Genomic DNA, 18,917 nt, shown 5'->3' with positions numbered 1-18,917 from the left:
TTTTTAATGCCATCCAAGGATTTCAAATGAACGTGGTGGAAACCAAGGTAGAAACCCAGGGTAAGACACCAGTTCTGCTTTCTGAGCGTTTGAATTGTGTAGTTCAGGTCAGTGTTGACGGTGGGCAGTTTAGAACTTAGAGACTAAGCAAAGACGAATCAGGAAATTTAGGTTTTAGTCATGGCTCTGCCAGTGTCTAGCTCTAGGACCCTAACTAGAGATGGCAAAAGACAACTCCTCACAAGCCGGGTGATCTGAGCAGACTTCGAGGGTGGTGTTACACGTAGGTGTCTCAGGAGTGACGATCTCCTGTCACCGCTGCAGGGCACAGAGTGGTGAGGAGTGTGCCTGGGTTTTGCCACCCCTAATGAGTCGCTCATGCCTAACCTCTGTGCGTCCCCGTTTCCTGGCTTGTAAGATGTCTATGCTGCACCCCCAAGGTTCTTCTACACTCCCTCAGCCCACCACAAAAATGCTGAGAGTGAAATTGTGATCCATAATGACAGTTTATTTTGAGCTTGTTTTTAATTTATTATTCACTCTCCACTTTAGAGCTCTCCTCCCATTATTATTTCCTAAATAACAGCTTCCTAGTTTGGAACTAGGCTCATTATAATTCCCCCCCAGGTATATGCCTCACTGCCATTATCTATGGCAAATCCCATTTCATTTACTGCCACCCTTTTCATAAGATGAGCTGATTAATATTACCATTCACCTTACAAATCCATCGTTTCTAGAATTTACTCCCCTGCTCAGTTTAGGATCATTAGTGAATTTAATCAGTGCAGACTTTCCATTTTCATCAAGATGATTAATAAACATAATAGGAAGTCCGGGCCCCTCTGGGACACGTTGCATGGCTCTTCCTTACCCCTTGGGGATGCAACCATAATTATACTTGGCTTGCAGTCTATCAGGCAGTTTTGCCGCTACATTCGTTTCCTTTAGACAACCTTCCTCCTCTCCTACCTTGTGTGTATGGCACCTGGAGCCCTCCCCTTCCATTTTCACTCGGCAGCCCGACTCCAATATCACCTCTTTCACAGGTATTATTAACTCCATCTCTTTTAAGGAAATGGGGAGCCAGAGATATTAAATAAATCAGTAATTATCAAACAGCCCAGAAGTGGCTATTAATAGCTAATTGTCTCAAAGAAGTGACATATTGGTCAATCAGTGAAGTGGAATACATTCCATTCACTCATTAACCCATGATGGCCCAAGGTTTTTAAATAGCGAGACACAGGAAAGGTAAGTCTTGACTGAGAAAAGGAGGGCAGAGGAGACCAGACGGCGGGTCTTGCTTGGGTTGGCAAGGTCCCTGGATGGCCAAGAGGTACAGGGGATAGTGGTGAGGGGGTAGAGCCAGCAAGTGCCCCAAACCTAAGCCCCAGATGGGCCCTCCTGTGCTAGGATTCCCAGCACATGAAACCTGTTTGTTTTCGAATGGAAATAGCCATAGCGGTTTCGTTTTATCAGTGCTCGTTATCAACTGCTCTTCCTCCACTTGGCCTCTCCATCTTATCTTGAGAGCTGACTTCCCACTTTTCACACCTCTTTCTTTCTCCTTTTTAAAACTTTCTCTCAACTTCCGGATTCTTATCTCTGCCGTCTCCTGTTTACTAAAACCTCTTCTATCCTGACCCTGCTCTACTGAAGCCTTCCATGTCCTGCAGTCCAGTCCATCATCTTTCTCCTCCTCTGTGCTCCATGAAGCTCACAAGCCATGCATGAAAAAAGCAATGAAAATAAAATTCCCTTCAGCTATATCCTTACTTGTGGAAAAGAGTGTTTACTAGGTGAGTCCACCCTGCATTAATTGCCAGCCGTGTCACTGTTAAAAGCTTAGTCCTTCTGAGACCTGCTTATCAGAGACGGGTCTTAACCCCAATCACGGACATTGCCCTGGAAACCAGCGATTGGGCTTTGCCCCATCTCAATGTAAGCCCTATCTGAAGGCTGGGATCTATGCCATGACAATACCAGGTACCAATTAAAATGTTTTTCTTCCTTTTTTTTTTTTTTTTTTTTTTTTAATTTTAAGATTCTTTAGGCTTGAGACATGTAGTGTTTGTACCTCCGGGAGTAGAGCAAAGTTTCCCACAGTCCTCAAGATGGTCAAGGCTGAGAGGACGCTTGTTGCCTTCAGAGGCATCGCTTTCTACAAGATGAGTTAGAGGAAATCCTGGCCTTAGCTTTCCTGTCACAATATGGGGCAGTGGTGGGGGGGAATGGTTCTTCAGGCCACATGACCCAGCCTTCAGCCTGAAAATAGGTTGGGCCAGAATATCAGGGATGTGTTTGAGAGTTTGGGTTGAGATGGAAGCAAGGTTCCCACAGGCAACTCTTGTTGTCTTTGTCCTTCGACTTGGCTTTAACAGCCTGTGAATATGTGAGGACACACCTACATGGACCCAGGTCACCTGGATCCAAGGCCGAGGTCAAGTCCTGCAGCCCCACCCTCAGCCCTGGACACCTCCTGCACTCTCTCCTCCTTTATTTTCTGTTTTGTCACCACACACTTTCTAAATTCTCACACTGTGGTGAAACAAAGAGAAAACTAGCAATGGGAAACAGGAAGAAGAAACACAGCAGAGGTGCCAAATTAGGTGGCCCTTGGCCTGTGGAAAAAAAAAAATTGCAAATGCTAAAATTTTCATGGGGAAGAGACTAATACAGACAAAACTGATTTAAAAAAAATAGTTGACTTAACCTGAAAAACCCAGTCGGGCTCACCTGAGGCTGAGAGAACTTATGGGGATTTGGGGTTTTCTTTGCAAATCGGGGATTTCAAGTTGGTAAACATGGTAGTCTGTCCAGTCAACTGTGTCCTTCAATCCAGGCTCCTGTGGTTTCAAACGCTGGCAGTCCCACCATTTGCTCTCAGTGGGTGGGTGGGCAGGACCACCTCCCCCTTGGATGATCCCTGTGGTCTGAAGGAGGGATAGAGGGAAGCTTTTAGATTCTGTCCCCAACTGTCAGGAGCAGGCACTTTCTACTGTGTTTTCAAGGAGGGCCACCTCTAGTGGTGCCCACACTGCCCTTCCATGCATGAATCCCACCCCACGATGGGGCCATCAGATGGGACAACAGCTCAGAGGAAGGAGAGACTATTGTTGAGCCAGGTACTTTGCTAGGCCTGTTCTTGTGTGTGCTATCTTGTGTATTCTTACAAACAAAGAATTTTCCTAATCACATGGATTTACAGATTATGTGAGAAAAGATGCAGAGAAGTTAAAGAAATGCCCCCAGTGACAGAGGGCCTGGAACCAAGCCACATGATTGGTTCCTCACCCTATTCTTTCTGCCATGCTTTATCATCCCATAGGTCATGGTGCTAGCTGGGGAAACTGAGGCAGGAAGATGGGCAGTGGGGCTGTGGTTTCTGAAAGGGTGATGCTCGTCCAGCTTATGACCGAGTTGTAAATAGTTTCATGTTAACCTAGATCCCTGAGAGTTAGAAGCCTAGATGCCTTATGTGCCTATTTCTCTGGTATCTCGATTATTTGGTGTGTTCCTTTCCCCTCCAGGGCTGAGCTTATTATTCCGCATTTTGAAGATTCTGACAGCACTTGAGTCTTAGTCTTGCTTTGATGATTTAGGGAAATCATCTTGATTCTTCAGATCTCATATAAACATGTCTAACGATTGTAACTAGTATTTGTGAAGTACCTACTATGTACTAGCACTGGGCCAAGGACTTTGCCTCTACCAACTCATTCAGTCCTTATCCCCATTTTACAAAGCAGGCAGTGGATACTGGAGAGGACATCCTGCTCAAGGTCACCTCAGTAGCAAATAACAGAACCAGGATTACACCTCTTCACCCCCTCATTTCTTGTTTTTATGTGATGAGCGCAGCCAGCTTTCAATGGGACTTGCTAGAAGGTTAACGAAACAGACTCCGCAGCCCCTTACAGGAACCACAGTTCCGGGGTGCTTGGGAGTGCTGTGCGGAAAGCCTGTGAAACAGAGAATAATAACCATAATTTCTCTATTCTCCTTCAAGTCTAGTCCTATGAGGGGTAACGCAGATGAACAGTACTGCAGCGATCTAGCAGAGTACTGCAGTGTTTAGAGGATCCTAAACACATAGATTTGCACACATGCATATGGTCTCCATTTCCTGTCCCTATTTTAGCTCACTAAACCAGGTAAAGCCACAGTCTTTTTTCCCCCTCTTTTTTCTCCCTAAACCAGGCAGCACCACAGTCCCCTTGACAGCTGCCTGGGAAAACTCACCCACCTAAAAGGTTTGCTTTGGTCTTTTGCTTGCATTGGGAGCCAGTCACCTGGTTTGGGGTGCTCCTTCATGGTGATGCCACAGCTTCTCCCTGCAATTAGTGGCAAGCCACAGGCAGCTTCATAGGCTAATGCATGGGCATCCTCCACATTACCTGGCATCTGTTGGTGCTACTTGCTTTCTCCCAGAACCAGTCGGTGTCATGATCCAAGAGCAGGACTGCCTCACTGGAAGGGTCCCATCAATTTACTCATTAGCTCTTTTCCCTTGAAACCTATTGTTGAGTCTAAAGTCATACTCAAAATCAGTGTGGAAGCAGTGAACGTAGTACTTGTATGGACACTTTAAGGTGGAGCAAGCCCCCAAACCAAACTGACCCTCTTAGGAGTTATTAACATGAACTACACAGATGACAGAATTCTATAGCAAGAGGCACTGCAGCACCAGGAGGGAAGCCATTTGACAAAGCTCCCAAGGCAGCTAGAGGCAGATTATGGGATGAAGTCAGGTTTAGTGCCTACGTTTTTCTTCCCTTTGGGTTGCCACCATGCCATCCCAGCCCCACCCCACACACTCCCAGGTCACAGAACAGCAGAATTTTCAACTGCTGTCTTATTCTCAGGGTCAGATGGTTGAGATGTTCGAAATGATAGAAGCCAAGGCCACCAGAAACCAGAGGGCGGAGTTCCTGAATGCTCTCAGTTGACAATGTCAGAAGAGCATCCAGGAATGAGGTGGACGGTCTGGAGGGCTTCTCCTCCTTAGAAGGACAGGCCTTGTGACTTCCTCTTTCTAAAACATCTTTGCATAACTAAATAGCAGTGCCCTTCAGTGTTTTGAAAAGAAACATCTGTGGCTTCCGTTTTAGGGTCAGAAAGGCATTCTCCTTGAGTCAGAGAAAAGATTCAAGTTATCTGGAAACCCTTTTTCTTAAGAAAATTTCCAAGGCGAGAGACCCCAGAATTCAAATTAACAGTACCTTCAGGGGCCTCCCAACTTGTACAGTATTAAAATTTCTTTTTTATGATTTTGACCCAAAGGATTTATACTGTCTTTGGGACCTGTTGCCTTTTTTCTACCTTCAGTGAAATCAGAGTAGATGCTAACTTTAATTCATTTATTTATATAATGTACTCAAGGTTTTCACATTAATAATTAAACAGTAGATAATCCACAAGTAGTTTCCATTTGGCGGTGAGTATGTGAAAGCTTTTTCTTGTACTAATTTTACCCGCCTATTTATGTTTTCTTCACGGTAAAGCTGACCTTGGCTCTGTTCTCTGAGGGTTAGTTCTGTTCTCAGTTGGTGGTTAGGGAGTCGTTCTAAAGCACATCGGGACACTGCAGAAGCCAGGCCAGGAGAAATTAGTAATTTGCCAACTCCCTCCAGGCAGGGACCATGACTTTGCTTCCCACATAGTACCTTGCACGCATCGATAACTTTTTTTGATTGAATCCAATAAAATCTGTTGCCTTTGTATTTTTGCTAATTCAGTGGAAAACTTTGTTTATCAAAGTGAGAACTGAAGTGAATCATCAGGGAATAGTTTAACTGAAAAGATTTTTGTAATCCTGGTCAGAAGTGAACGGTACTATTATCAGCACTTGACATATCAGGGTACAAGGTGTTTCACAATTTGAGACACAAATGGGACCGAGTGTATGACCCTGATAATATTTACAACACCGCTCTTGCTTTCTGTAGGACCCAAACTTTATCTGTCTGTTAAGCCTACTGGTAAAGAGGGTAACTTTTTTTTCTGCTGACCTACCTCTTGCTAAATTTATATTCCGTGTATGACTCTAGAGTTACTGAATATACTGATTAGGGTACGTGAGTAATGGTTAAGAGCATGGAATGGTGGGTTTCAGAAATGGGGAAATGAAGCAGGCAGAATCCCTTATTCAGGACATCAGATTGGGAAATAAAGCCAGACAGAATTTGACGTGACAGCATTAGTTCATCCCTGTTGCTCTTTACATTAGCTATGAGCAAGTGCAATGAAACTAGGTTTAACAGGGCACTCAGTTACAACCCAGACAACGCAATATTAATCCTAGAACTTTTCAGCATCTATAGCATCTGGGAAAATAAAAGTTTTGCCTCCTTGAGTATCTCTCTCTCTCTCTCTCTCTTATTATTATTTTACTGTGACCAACGCCTCTTTGTAAAATAATACATATAAATACCTAAAAGGTAAAAAAAAAAAAAAAAGTAGTATGGTCATAGGTGTTTAATAAAGTGATTCAGTCCCAACCACAGCCTAGGGAATATCAGGGAGAATGACTCCCTTGCAACGCAGCCCCCTTCTGTTGGACCACAGCCTCCAACTTAGCTTATGTCCAACAGTGGGGACACAACAGTGAAACCGCTTCCCTACAGGGAAGTGGTATCCAGCTGGGAAGATGACTTTCAGGAGATTGCACAATCATAGAGAAATGCTTAGGATGTTTTAAGTGGAGCTCCTGCTTGCACCATGTGTCCTCAGTTTGGGGATGACAGAGAGTGGACCGGGATCCCTGCACCATGGTGATGGGAGCATTACTGTTCAACCAGTCATAGGCTTGGATATGGTCTCTGCCTGCTAGCGGTGTCCTTAGCTGACTGACGCTGTCCTTCTTTGCTCCAGTTTCTCCATTTGCCAAGTGAGGATAGGAGTGCCCATCTGAAAGCATTGTTGTAAGAATTACACTAAATGTATGGTAAGCACCTTGAATTGTTTCTGGTACCTAGGAGCACTCAGAAAAAGGAAAGGAAAGGAAAGGAAAGGAAAGGAAAGGAAAGGAAAGGAAAGGAAAAGAAAAAATATGTACAGAAAGTAAGCTATTAATTCTGATGACTGCTGGTTTTTAGATTTTATACTTTACAATTTTCAAACCTTCAGCAATACAGATGACTACTCTTCTAAAATCAACTTTGTTAAAGGTAAGTGCGCAGGAAATCACAGTGGCCTGGATGGAGTCAGTGGTATTGGAAAAGGTGCTGATTTGGCAGAGATGTTAAGGGTCATGTATTTCAACTCACTTTGTTTTCTTATTTTTAATTTATTTATTTTTGAGAGAGAAAGAAAGAGAGAGGAGAGCAGGGGCAGGGAAGAGAGACAGAATCCAAAGCAGGCTCCACATTGTCAACATGGAGCCCAACGAGGGGCTTGAACTCACGAACCGTCATGACCTGAGCTGAAACCAAATCGGACGCTTAACTGGCTGAGCCACCCAGGTGCCCCTCAACTCGCTTGTTTTTACAGATGAAGGAAGTGAGCCCCACAAGGGCAACCTCCACAGCAAGCTGAGAATAGGACCCAGGTTTCCATGCTAGGCTAGGATGCATGCATGAGACAAAAGCATGATCTCTTGCCTTTATGAGAGATTAGGATGTGATGGTGTACCAGGAGTCAATGGAGAAAGGAAGCAGGGCTGTAGAAAACAGTAAGAATCAGAGTGACTTCCAAGGATCCCAGTATGGAAACTTGGAAGAATGGAGACCGTCATGGAGAAGTCAGTGAGAGAAGTCCTTCTGATGTGAAGAAGTGCATGAACTTAGTGTGCAACATTGTCAGCTTGGAGAAACATCTAAGTGGGTTTCACCCAAGGGAAGTTTCAAATCTAGAAGCTGAGCTGTGTGTTGGCCCTGGGCCAGGAATAAAGACAAGGGAGAAGAACACGTGGGATTAAACGATGCAGCTGTGCTCAACCAGCTTGCCAGTACTGGAAAAAGAGACTGTCCTGGAAAACACCCACGGGCCCAGGGCTGAGCTGAGAGGGTCAACAGAACCTAAAGAGAGAAGAAGGAAATGCCACCGAGGAAGGGGAGTATTTTGGTCAAAGAACCAAAGACTCGGTTTCAAGGTGGGAGTAATCATCAGGTGTGACATTCAGGAAGGAGGCCAAGCAAAATAAAGTTGGAAAAAGAAACGGAGTGTCTTTTGGATTCAACTAGGAGGCAACCACCCGCAAGTAAACAGTTTCTGAGATGGGGAAATGAAACAGCCTGAATCCCTTATTCAAGAAATTAGGCTGAGAAATAAAGTTGGAAGGTAATTTGATGATAGTTGGGAGCGATGGCAGAGCAAAGATAAAGGACTTATGGCTTATTCAAGATAAAGGCCTCTATGAATATTTGAAAGCAGAAGGGAAGAGATGAAGGAGAGATTAAAGCTTTGGGGAAGTAGAAGATAAACCCCAAATAAGATTTCTCAGGAGGCAAAAAGAGCAAGAGATCAAGGCAAAGTTGGAGTCACTGGCATTAAATCCTCGAGACATTTCTCCCTCTTGATACACTGAATATTTTGAGTTTGAAGTATGTTGGAGCTTTTGGGAGTCTTAGAGTATTTACAAGCACTTCAAAGTTCCACTTAGGCACTTTTCATTTTATAAAAGAAACGATTAATGGCAAACTGAGGGTTGGGACCTGGTTTTCCTGGTGCAGCTTGGTTTGAACACCCCCCGTGCACTTAGCACAGCTGGTATTAAGTCATTACCTGTGTCACTGTTTGCTTAGAGCCTTTCTTCCTTGATGGATCTAAGTAGGAGAAGGGGAGAGCCCACGTGTGTGCTTTTACCCCAGCTCACAGCAACCTATTCAGTGCCAAACACATAATGGGAGTTCTGATAAGTATCTGCTAAACACGTGAAGAAAGGAATGAATTAGTGAGTGGTCTCTCCCACAGAAAGGAAGCATATCAGGGAGGTAATGCAGTTTTTGTCTTATTCTCTAGAAGTGAATCAGGCAGTTTAACAAGTGCATTACCTCTTTAAAAACCGTGTGGTTAAGGACCTTGAGTTTTCCTGAAGGCATTTCCAGTACCTTAAAAAATAACCACACACCTCCATGATGTCATCAAAACTGATAGAAGAATCTGTCTTTGCGTGCAGACTGGAAGCAAATCCAATTAGAGAATAAGATGGCATGTGATATATTTATACCTTCTGTACTGACTTAATGGCAATTTTCTTCTACTTTTCTATCTGTGAAGTGGGAATAATGCTAAGGGGTGTTGAGCATAATTAAGACTGCAAAGTACTTCTAGCAGAGTCTGATGCCTTTAGGGTTAACTCTGAGTATTATTCCAGACTTCACTTCCTCTAAAAGTTGAGTTTCTAACTTTGTATATTATTTTGATTGTAATGCAATTACATTAAGAGGGCTTATGTTTTGTAGCTTTTCCATCTAAAAAGCATCCTTACTACCCACTAAAAGCTGATAAGCTCCAGGATTCAGGAGTCATTAATACATCAAGTGTAGTCCATAAATATCTGCTGACTACACAATGATTCAATATTAAAAGTGGCTTCATTTCACGCACATGAGAAATCTCCAGCTCAGGATGGCTCAGCTACTTGCCCAGCACCACCCAGCACCTGCAACTCAAACCCAAGCTTTCTGATGCCTGCGTCTAGTCATGTTGCATATTTACAACAGATTCTAGCTCTGATTTCTTTCTTTTTCCCTCAGGAAGTGACGACCAGAAGCCCTCCACAGAATGGTTTCTTATCGTGCTTATGGCGGCCATCTGCTTCATCTTGTTAATTTTCTCCTTCATCTGTAAAACGTTAAGTATCTTTGTATATTTGGGTGTTTCCAATGAGGTCTGAGAATTGAATCTTCACACTTTTGTTGTGTATCCACTAGGGTTCTTGTTATCAGATCAAATTTGAAACGCTTTGGTGTCTTCTTGACAGCATTTCCAAGATGAGTATGGACCACATTAAAAAGGGAGAAACATCCTTAGGGGATTTACAGAAACTGGACAGACCACAACATAGCCCTCAGCCATTACACACCCCTCTTGAATTTCTTGGCAATGTTATTGCCATTATTATAAATGTTATATTCTTTGGGTTGGAAGGCGGCATTTCCAAGAAAAGGAAGAACTCTGCGAGCTGGCACAGTTGGGTAGCGGCCTGCAGCCAGCACTGTATTTAGCAGTGGGGTACCAGGCACTTGCAAATCACCCATTTTCAGAAATTAGGCTTGGAAACAGACCAACATGAAGCACTTACTATTATGTCTTTCTTAGATGATTCAGAAGCCGCATCACAGCCCCAACTAATATTACAACATAAATATTTATAACTCTTGGTCAATAAAGATTTTGAATTTATAGAACAGCAGGTCCCGAGATTAACTAGGTCAATTTGTAGAGTAGATACTGAAAGACAAGCAAGGATACTCTTGTTCACCCAATTTTCTGCTTTACTCTGTCTGCAGAGGTCACTTATGGACCAGGTTGTTTCCACCAGTTCCGGCACCAAAAAGTAGTATTCAAGATTTCTTTGTCATCGTCAGCTCTGAGGTAATGTTGCAGGTTCTTATGAAGGGTCTGATCTGCCCAGGGTTGGGTCTCCATGGACTGGTTGTCAGGTTACTCGTTTTTCATATTCCAAGGCAGAGTGACTACCTAGGGTGCTAGCCAAATTTATGTCGTTTTGGTCTTTATACCTTTTGGCTCACTGTTGTGTTATGTTCATGACTGCCTGGGAATATTGGGAAGGCCCTGCTCAGTTATAAGTGTCCTAACCAGACTGGAGTTTTTTTCTATCACTGATCTCTTAATTGGGTTTGGGCAATTCCTTCAACCCCATGACTTCTTTTTATGTATAGATGAGATGGTCCAATGTCCTGTTTAGCTCTGATGTTATAAGAATCCATGTTTTTGCGCATGGGTACCCTAATTAATAACATTTTTCGCAGAAATTTGTCCTAGTTCCTTAATATAAAAAACCACAGAGAAGGCAAATGACTTGCCCCAGTATGCATTTCCTTAGGCCCTATTTGCCATTCAGAGCAGTTAGACTTAACTGAATGCCCACTTACCTATGGCTACCCAATTGTTCTAGCATCAGTTCGTGAAGAAAAAAAATCATCCTTTCCCCAGGCAACTGTCTGGGCATCTTTGTTGAAAATCAGTTACCTATATATGTGTGGGTCTACTTCTGGACCATCTATTTGTTTTCATCGATCTGTTTGTCTACCTTTATGCCAACATGGTCTTGATTACTATAGCTTTATTGCAAACCTGGAGATCCAGTAGTGTAAGGCTTCCAAATATGATTTTTTCTCCTAGAGTTATTTTGGTTATTCTAGGTGTTTTGCATTCACATATCAATTTTAGAGCAACTCTATCAATTTTTATCAAAAAAGCTGCTAGGATCTTGATTAGGATTGTGTTATTTTGTAGGTTAATTTGGGGAGATGAGTCTCCTAATCTACAAACATGACATCATCATACAACACAAACATGTAGTATCATCAGCCTGTGTAGGTTTCTTTAATTTCTCTCAGCAATGTTTTGTGATTCTCAGTGTACAGTTATTATACACTTGGTCAAATCTGTCCTTAAATGGAGTGGTTATTCAGATTAGGGGTCAGCAAACTTTCTCTAAAAAGCCAGATAGTAAGTACCTAACAGCCAAATGGTTCATCTCAACCATCCAATGTTGCCATTGACCACAATGAAAGCAGCCAAAGACGATATGCAAATGAATGAGTTTGTCTCTGGCCAGTAAAACTTTATTTACAAAATAGGCAATAAGCCAGATTCTACCCTCAGGCTATAGTTCACAGGCCCTTGACGTAGATACCAAGCTATGTTCTTAACAAATCGAGTTTTCTAATTGAGTGACTCATGGGTGAATAACTGGTGATTGTTTCTAGGACAGTGAAGGGTCAAACACTCACTGAAATGGATCTTTTCAATAAGCTGTGACATTTAGAGTTTTTCAGTTTGGGTGTTTGGAGTTATTATAGACCATAGTAGTTACAAACCTAGTCAAGCGAAGAATTGAGTCAGGCAGAAGAACCACTCTGTCCTTACTTCCATCTTATACTCCTTATCAGGGAATGGGGTTTTGCTTTTGTTTTCCTGAAGAACAGTGGACCCCGGTATGAAACTTTGTTTTGTTTCATCTGAATTTGTCAATCCCTCCTTGCTGTAGCATTCTCATCCCTGATAAACTACATTTGATTTCAGCAGCACACTGAAGTCATTTGTCTTGGTCTCTTAATGGAACATCTTAATGCTGGTATCTCATTTCCCTATAGAGCCCCCCAAAGATTTTCTTTAATATTCTGAGGTTGGTGAAAGAAACTGGCTTACAAGCTCAGTGTGGAAGCTTGTGGTGTGTTGTTAATTAAAATCAAGTCATGTGTACCAAATAAATAACAACTTGGGTTTGACAAGCTGGTCTCAAAATAAGCAAAGGATTAATGTCAGAACTTAGCACTGCTAGGCTCCTCTGGACAACTCACTTTCTTCTCATGTTGTAGAGTTCCAAAAAAAAAAAGAAAAAAGACCAGAGAGACAGAGACAGACAAAGACAGTAAGTGCAACCTAGAAAATGAAGCACTGCCCCATACTGTCAGCCCTCTAGCCTAAATTCTCTACCTGGAAGAATATGTAAACAGTGGCCCAGCTTGTATCTCCAAAGGTGAAGCCCTTCCAACTGACTCTTGGGGCTTTATCCCCAAGGATGATGAGGGGACCCATTAGTGCTATTGGCAAGGACAGTTTTGCATCCCACTAGGACACCTTTGGTGAATGGGAAAGGAAATCTGCTTTTAATTACAACCTGCATCTCTGAGCTTGGTGTGGGTACCCAGGGTCCTGGGATTTGGAGGGTATCTGCCATCCCAGAGCTCTCACTAAGCAAGTTTTTGCTGTCCAGACCCAAGTCAGAGACTGCTTTGTAACATTCAAGAGGCAGACACTGGCAGGGAGAGGTGGGAGGGGCAGAAGTCAGCCTTTCTCAAGCTCAGTTAAAAAATAGAAGGCCTTGCTTCGGATTCTGTGTCTCCCTCTCTCTCTCCCCCTCCCCTGCTCATGCTCCATCTCTCTCTGTCTCAAAAATAAATAAAAACATTAAAAAAAAAAATAGAAGGCTTTTTGTATTAAAAAAAATTGCATCCCATGTTTTAAATTTGTTAGATACCAGTTTCCAGCTGTTCTTTATTTCTTTTTTTTTTTTTTTTTTTTTTTTTTTTTTAAATTTTTTTTCAACGTTTTTTATTTATTTTTGGGACAGAGAGAGACAGAGCATGAACGGGGGAGGGGCAGAGAGAGAGGGAGACACAGAATCGGAAACAGGCTCCAGGCTCCGAGCCATCAGCCCAGAGCCTGACGCGGGGCTCGAACTCACAGACCGCAAGATCGTGACCTGGCTGAAGTCGGACGCTTAACCGACTGCGCCACCCAGGCGCCCCCAGCTGTTCTTTATTTCTACAATGGTAACCAGAGAGGTTTCTTTCCAAAATTAAATAGACTATAAACCCTTAAAGTTCTAGCACATAAGGCAGAGAGCACATCTCTTTGTCACTGCATCCTCAATGCAGAGCCGTGTCCAGGATACAGGAAGTATTAAAAATGTGTTGAATGAGTAAACAACGTAGACAAAGACCTCTTGTAGGTAGTTTCTGTCACAAAGTTTCTAATTAACATCTTCATAATAGCCCAAATTAGACAAACACATATCCAAATTTAAGGAGACTACAACAAACCATAAATGGAAAGTGATGGATCTATTCAATGGTGCAGCCCAAGAATATATAATTTAAAATATCACATGATATTACACAGAAAGCAATTTATAAAGCTAGTTACCCATTTGCCTTCATTTACCTGTTAATATAACTTTGTACCTAGAAAAAAAGGCTGAAGAGAAACGATGGGGCTGTGTTTGGGAATTTGATGTTTTCTTTATATTTTCCATATTTTCTTGAGTGAACATTTACCATTTTTATAAGCAAGATACACTTTACAAAACCAATTGTAAAGAAATTTGAGAGAACCAAAAATGTGCTAAAAGACATCTAAGGGAGGATGTTTTGTGTTCCAGAAAACTGTTTCCACTGAAACAGAAATTGAAGTCATAAGTTATGTGGAAGACCCTGGATTTGAGACCCTGGAAGATTCTGTGTTTTGATTGGCACTGCAGCATTCTCAAAATGAACTCACACTCACATGCCTCAGCGATAAGAAGAACGGGAACTGTTGTTTCTTGGCTAAGAAGAGTTCAGAATTTACTGAACACTCAATTTAGCTGCAAGGCAATACACTCAGACAAATCTTTTAAAAGTGTACATGCCTCATCAAAAACTCCTTACTCACTCAGGGTGATGGATTAATCTGATCATTCTGCCATGTCTTTTCTCCCCACTCTACAGGGTTCCAACTCCTCACCTGCCAGTCTTTATGATTTACATTACTTACCTCAAACTTTTGTACACGAGTCAGTTTTTAAGGCTGATGTCAACTGGCAGAGCTGGTTTTACAGTTGAAGCTGCCAATGGTAATACTCTACTAAAATATCAGGAAGAAAGCATTTTGCACCAGCCTGGAGTTAATTATGAACTTAGATTTGAGATGGTCTTTCCTAAAGCTAGAGCAAGTGGGAGCCATGGTGGGTTGTTGTTGTTTTATAGAATACTTTTTGTCTCAAGTAGTGTGTTGGGGGAGTGGGGGAAGGAGAGGGAGAGAAGCATGATCTCAAGTTCTATAGCTATGATTGAGGAAGCATGATTTGAAGCAAACTCATTAAAAACATGAAGAGCTAATATATCACTCCAAACCAAAACAGAGAACAGGATATTGTTTGAGATTGTATTCTTGAAGACAGCATTGATATTCAAGAACATACTGAGAAAGGCAGAACTGGGTTGGGAAGGGGACTGCTCAATCAAGAATGAACTTTCTGCAAGAGATGCTTGCTTGCAAAGATTTAAGAGCAACTCCTGGGTGCTGTTCAAGTAGTTCTGTATCAGTCCTAGCCTTTTAGGTTCCGAAGACATTCTACAAACATTCCATCAAACATCCCAATCTAGACATCCTCTTGTAGGATGATTTATGCCTCCCAGAGTTGGTTTAGTCAACTGGATTCAATAATGGGGCACACTGAGTAACTACCAAATACTTGCAGAGGGTGCTCTTTTGGTAACCATCAATTGAAACTAGCAGCAGGTTGGACCCAGAACAATAGGCAGAGCAGTAAGACAGCTGTCAGTTGTTGCCTGCTTCCAAGTATTATGGACTGAATGTTTATGCCCATCCCCTTCTAATTCATATTGAAACTATACACCCCAGTGTGATGGTATTAGGAAGTGGGGGGTCTTTGAGAGGTGATTAGGTCATGAGGGTAAAGCCCTCATGAATGGGATTAGTGCCCTTTTAAAGAGACCCCAGAGAGTTTTCTCTCCTCTGTGTAAAGATACAAGAAGTTGGTATTCTGAAAGCAGTAGGAGGGCTCTCCTGAGAACCCTGCCATGCTGGCACCTTGAACAGAGAATACCAGTCTGCAGGACTGAGAAACAAGTTTGTTATTTATAAGTCACCCAGAGTATGATACTTGGTTGTAGCAGCCTGAACTAAGAGGCCAAGCGTTAGCAACTATGCCAGGTACTTTACACACATCATCTCTAAACCTGAGAAACCCACATTGTTTTTATTACTGCCTCCTTTTACAGGTGCAGTCACTAAGGAAAATGCATAATGAAGGGTTGAATTCCTGGCCCAAGTGATCCCAATAATGCAGAGGGGACTGCTGGAATAAAGTTGGAGTCTGGTTAGCAGTAGGACCTAGAGGGCATAGCCCATGGAGGTGCTGCTGCCATCACTGGCAAAATGTGTGATTACCTGACTTGTACACTATCTCTGTGAATGGTGTTCAAGAACCTGCATTCTTAATGAATATTCTTAGGTTCTGCATTCTGAAACTTGCTAGTGCCTTAGAATCACCTAGAGGCATCATCAAAACAGATTGTTGGGCCCTATCCTCAGTTTGTGATAGAGTAGATCTGGGGTGGGGTAGAAGGTTCTGCATTTCTACCAGGTGATGAGGCACCTGGGTGGCTCAGTCAATTAAGCGGCTGACTTTGGCTTAGGTCACGATCTCGAGATTTGTGAGTTCGAGCCCTGCGTCCGGGCTCTGTGCTGACAGCCTGGAGCCTGCTTCAGATTCTGTGTCTCCTCCTCTCTGCCTCTCCCATGCTCATGCTCTGTCTCTCTCTCTCTCTCTCTCTCAATAAATAAATGTTTAAAAATTTTTTTTTAAATGTTTAGAAAGTTTCCAGGTGATGCTGATGCTCGTTTCCCAGCCACACATCACAAACAGTAGCACTGGGTATTTCTGATGAATACCAAAATTTGAAAACCAACCGTTGAAGGAGTAAGTGATGGAAAAGTCCTGCCCCAAATTGCCCCCTTTTGGGCTTAATGCTCCTTCTCTGATCTCTTTCAAACTAGAGCCTGGAAACCTAGGGTTATGCCCACTGCCTCTGCTACAAGGCTGGAAGAGAAGAAGGACGCTGTCCCCAGTTTGGCAGGTTCTTCATTGTGGGGTGTGGTGCTCACTTCAGAGATGCCTCCTTTGACCTTAGTGGCCAGCCATCACCGAGGTACTGAGCCAGTACCACCATCTGACTCTTGGTATGTTTCAAGGGCAACAAAGTGTAGACCACAGTGGACTATGACCTTCCTCTTCCTCACTGCTCAGCTTACGAACTCCTACCCATGTTTTAGAAACCCATATCCCATGTTTCCTTCTCCGTGAAGCCTTCAAAAATAGACTTTTGTTGATCCTGCCCTTGGGTTTTCATTCTGGGCTTTTGCCCCTCTGCTGGAGCTGTTACACTGTACTTTATACGATTCACAGTTTGGATGTCTCCCCACTAGACTGTGTGCTTCAGGAGGATGGGGGCTCATGTGCAACTTATCTTATGTGCAGTGTCTAGGAGTATTGGACCCCCTTAAACCCTCTTTCAACCCTGGCACAGTTCCTTGCACATAGTCAGAACTGAGTGATATTTGTCAGAGATCACCAAGACCTAGAATATCATGGAGAGGAAGATGGGTGTCTAATGAGAACATGATTGGAAATAACCAGGAGACACGTGTGCCTGATCATCTGGCTGGTGTACCCTAGGTTCCTTTTTGCTGATAATGTGTCTAAGTTGTGACGTATCAAGAGCCGTGTAAAAGTTAGGCTTTGGATGTGGCCTGTTTTGAGTGCTCTGTACAGTTTTCACTAGCCTTGTCAAGACAGATCAGAGTGTGAACGTTCTCTTAACAGTAAATACCCTCGTCAACACGTTGATTAGACATTGGCACCCAGCTCTTTCCATCTCCCACCAGGACAGGATAGAGGGCCAGCTGTCTTCTAAAAAACCTTTAGTCACACTCTCAGAACAAACGTTGCTCCTCTAAGACATCCTTTCCAGGAAGGATTTTAGTCTAATGTCTTTCTTTGGCAGTTGGAATTCTCTGAGTGCAGCATAGGGAAAGTGCTGGGAAGTCTGGAGGGGAAGTTCAGTGCGCCAACAGCACAACCATCTGAGGCTTATTGAAATGCTTCAAGGCCTCAAGCTATTTATGCAGCCTGGGCAAGAATTCCACATGGGCAAAGAACATCCTGATTAAAAATCCAAACGTTTTCATGGTGAGACTTGTATGTGTCAGGACCATCTGTTGGTGGAATTAATAAACCTTAGGTGCTAATCTGTTAAAGAAAAAGTAGGTGTCTAGAAGTGAGAACAGAGAACCAAAAACAATCTTTGGTGGCATGAGGTAAGGTGAAAATCCTAATGACAACAGGACTTCATGTTAACCCAAGGATCTTTGTGACAGTGACTGTGTCATTATTCCTGCTTCCACACCCTGCAAATAAAGTTCCAGGATACAAACTTTTTGAAAGCCTTTTTTTAAAGAATATTATACTGAACCATAAGACAATCATATTTTTTCCAGTATTCTTCTGTTTTAGGTAATATATGAGAATGTAAATTCACTTCAGAATGAGAACTGTTTAACACAGATGATAGTGAATTGTGTAAGTCCACAAATTGAACAGGACTACCTTTCTCATTCCCCCCCCCCCCCCCCCAAATATTCTTGTTCTTTGTACTCAACATTGTCTTTATCTTCTCTCAGCTAGGACCATTACAATGCAACTAAAATCCTGGCCTCCAGGACTGCCTTTCTTAGAAAAACCTACATAAAAGGCACATCACCCTACCTCACCCCCGTCCCAAGTCCTCGGATAATTCCATCACCTTCAAGTTAAAGCTCCTTTCAACGCTGAGTCCCAGGGGGCTCAGCTCCTTACTAGCTCCCCAGTCACAATCCCAAGGAGTGCCCTCCATAACAAACACCATGCTCTCTCTTCCCTCCAACCCTCTCTGTAAGCTTTCTCTTGTGGAAAAAAAAAAAAAAGCCTTTTCAATCTTTTTCTTCATCGGATGATGCTTTTTTTTTTTTTTTAAAGATTTTATTTTTAAGTAATCTCCACACCCAACAGGGGCTTGAACTCTCACAACCCCGAGATCAAGAGCTGTGTGCTCCACTGACTGAGCCAGCCAGGCACCCCTTAACAGTTATCTTCTAAGTCTCAGTCCTGTGCCACCAGGAGAAAAAAAAAAAAAAAAAAAAAAAAAAAAAAAAAAAAAAAAAAAAATCTCTGTATTCCCCAGGGAACTTCTGGTTGATTCTATTTTACAGTTTACTGTATTATTTAAAAGAAATTTTTTTGTCTCATTTAAAGTGGAAACACGCTGAGGTCAAGGACAATGTCTTGACCGTGTACTTAACCACTGAGTTGGAATTGGCTGAATTTAGCTGAACAATGAAAAACAAAGTGCATTTCTTAAAAGTGTATCAGAACAGAAAACTATGTATATTCAATT

At 42.6% G+C, this 18,917-nt stretch overlaps 1 protein-coding gene across 2 annotated transcripts in view; it reads left to right on the top strand.

Annotated features, from left to right (window-relative positions):
- IL5RA (interleukin 5 receptor subunit alpha) overlaps nucleotides 1–18,644 on the top strand; it is a 38,749-nt gene extending 20,105 nt beyond the window's left edge. For both annotated transcript variants that reach the window (XM_060631590.3, XM_060631589.3), the window contains 3 exons: nucleotides 9,702–9,798; nucleotides 10,458–10,542; nucleotides 14,081–18,644. In XM_060631590.3, the coding sequence (XP_060487573.3) occupies nucleotides 9,702–9,798; nucleotides 10,458–10,542; nucleotides 14,081–14,167 (269 nt within the window). In that variant the 3' untranslated portion in view covers nucleotides 14,168–18,644. The remainder of the gene's footprint in view (nucleotides 1–9,701; nucleotides 9,799–10,457; nucleotides 10,543–14,080) is intronic.
- The last annotated feature ends 273 nt before the right edge of the window (nucleotides 18,645–18,917 follow it).

This window comes from Panthera onca, chromosome A2 (assembly GCF_046562875.1).
Source record: "Panthera onca isolate mPanOnc1 chromosome A2, mPanOnc1 haplotype 2, whole genome shotgun sequence".
NCBI classification, from domain to species: Eukaryota; Metazoa; Chordata; class Mammalia; order Carnivora; family Felidae; genus Panthera; species Panthera onca.
Note: the sequence above shows the minus strand (reverse complement) of the source record. Positions and strands in the feature narration are given on the sequence as shown.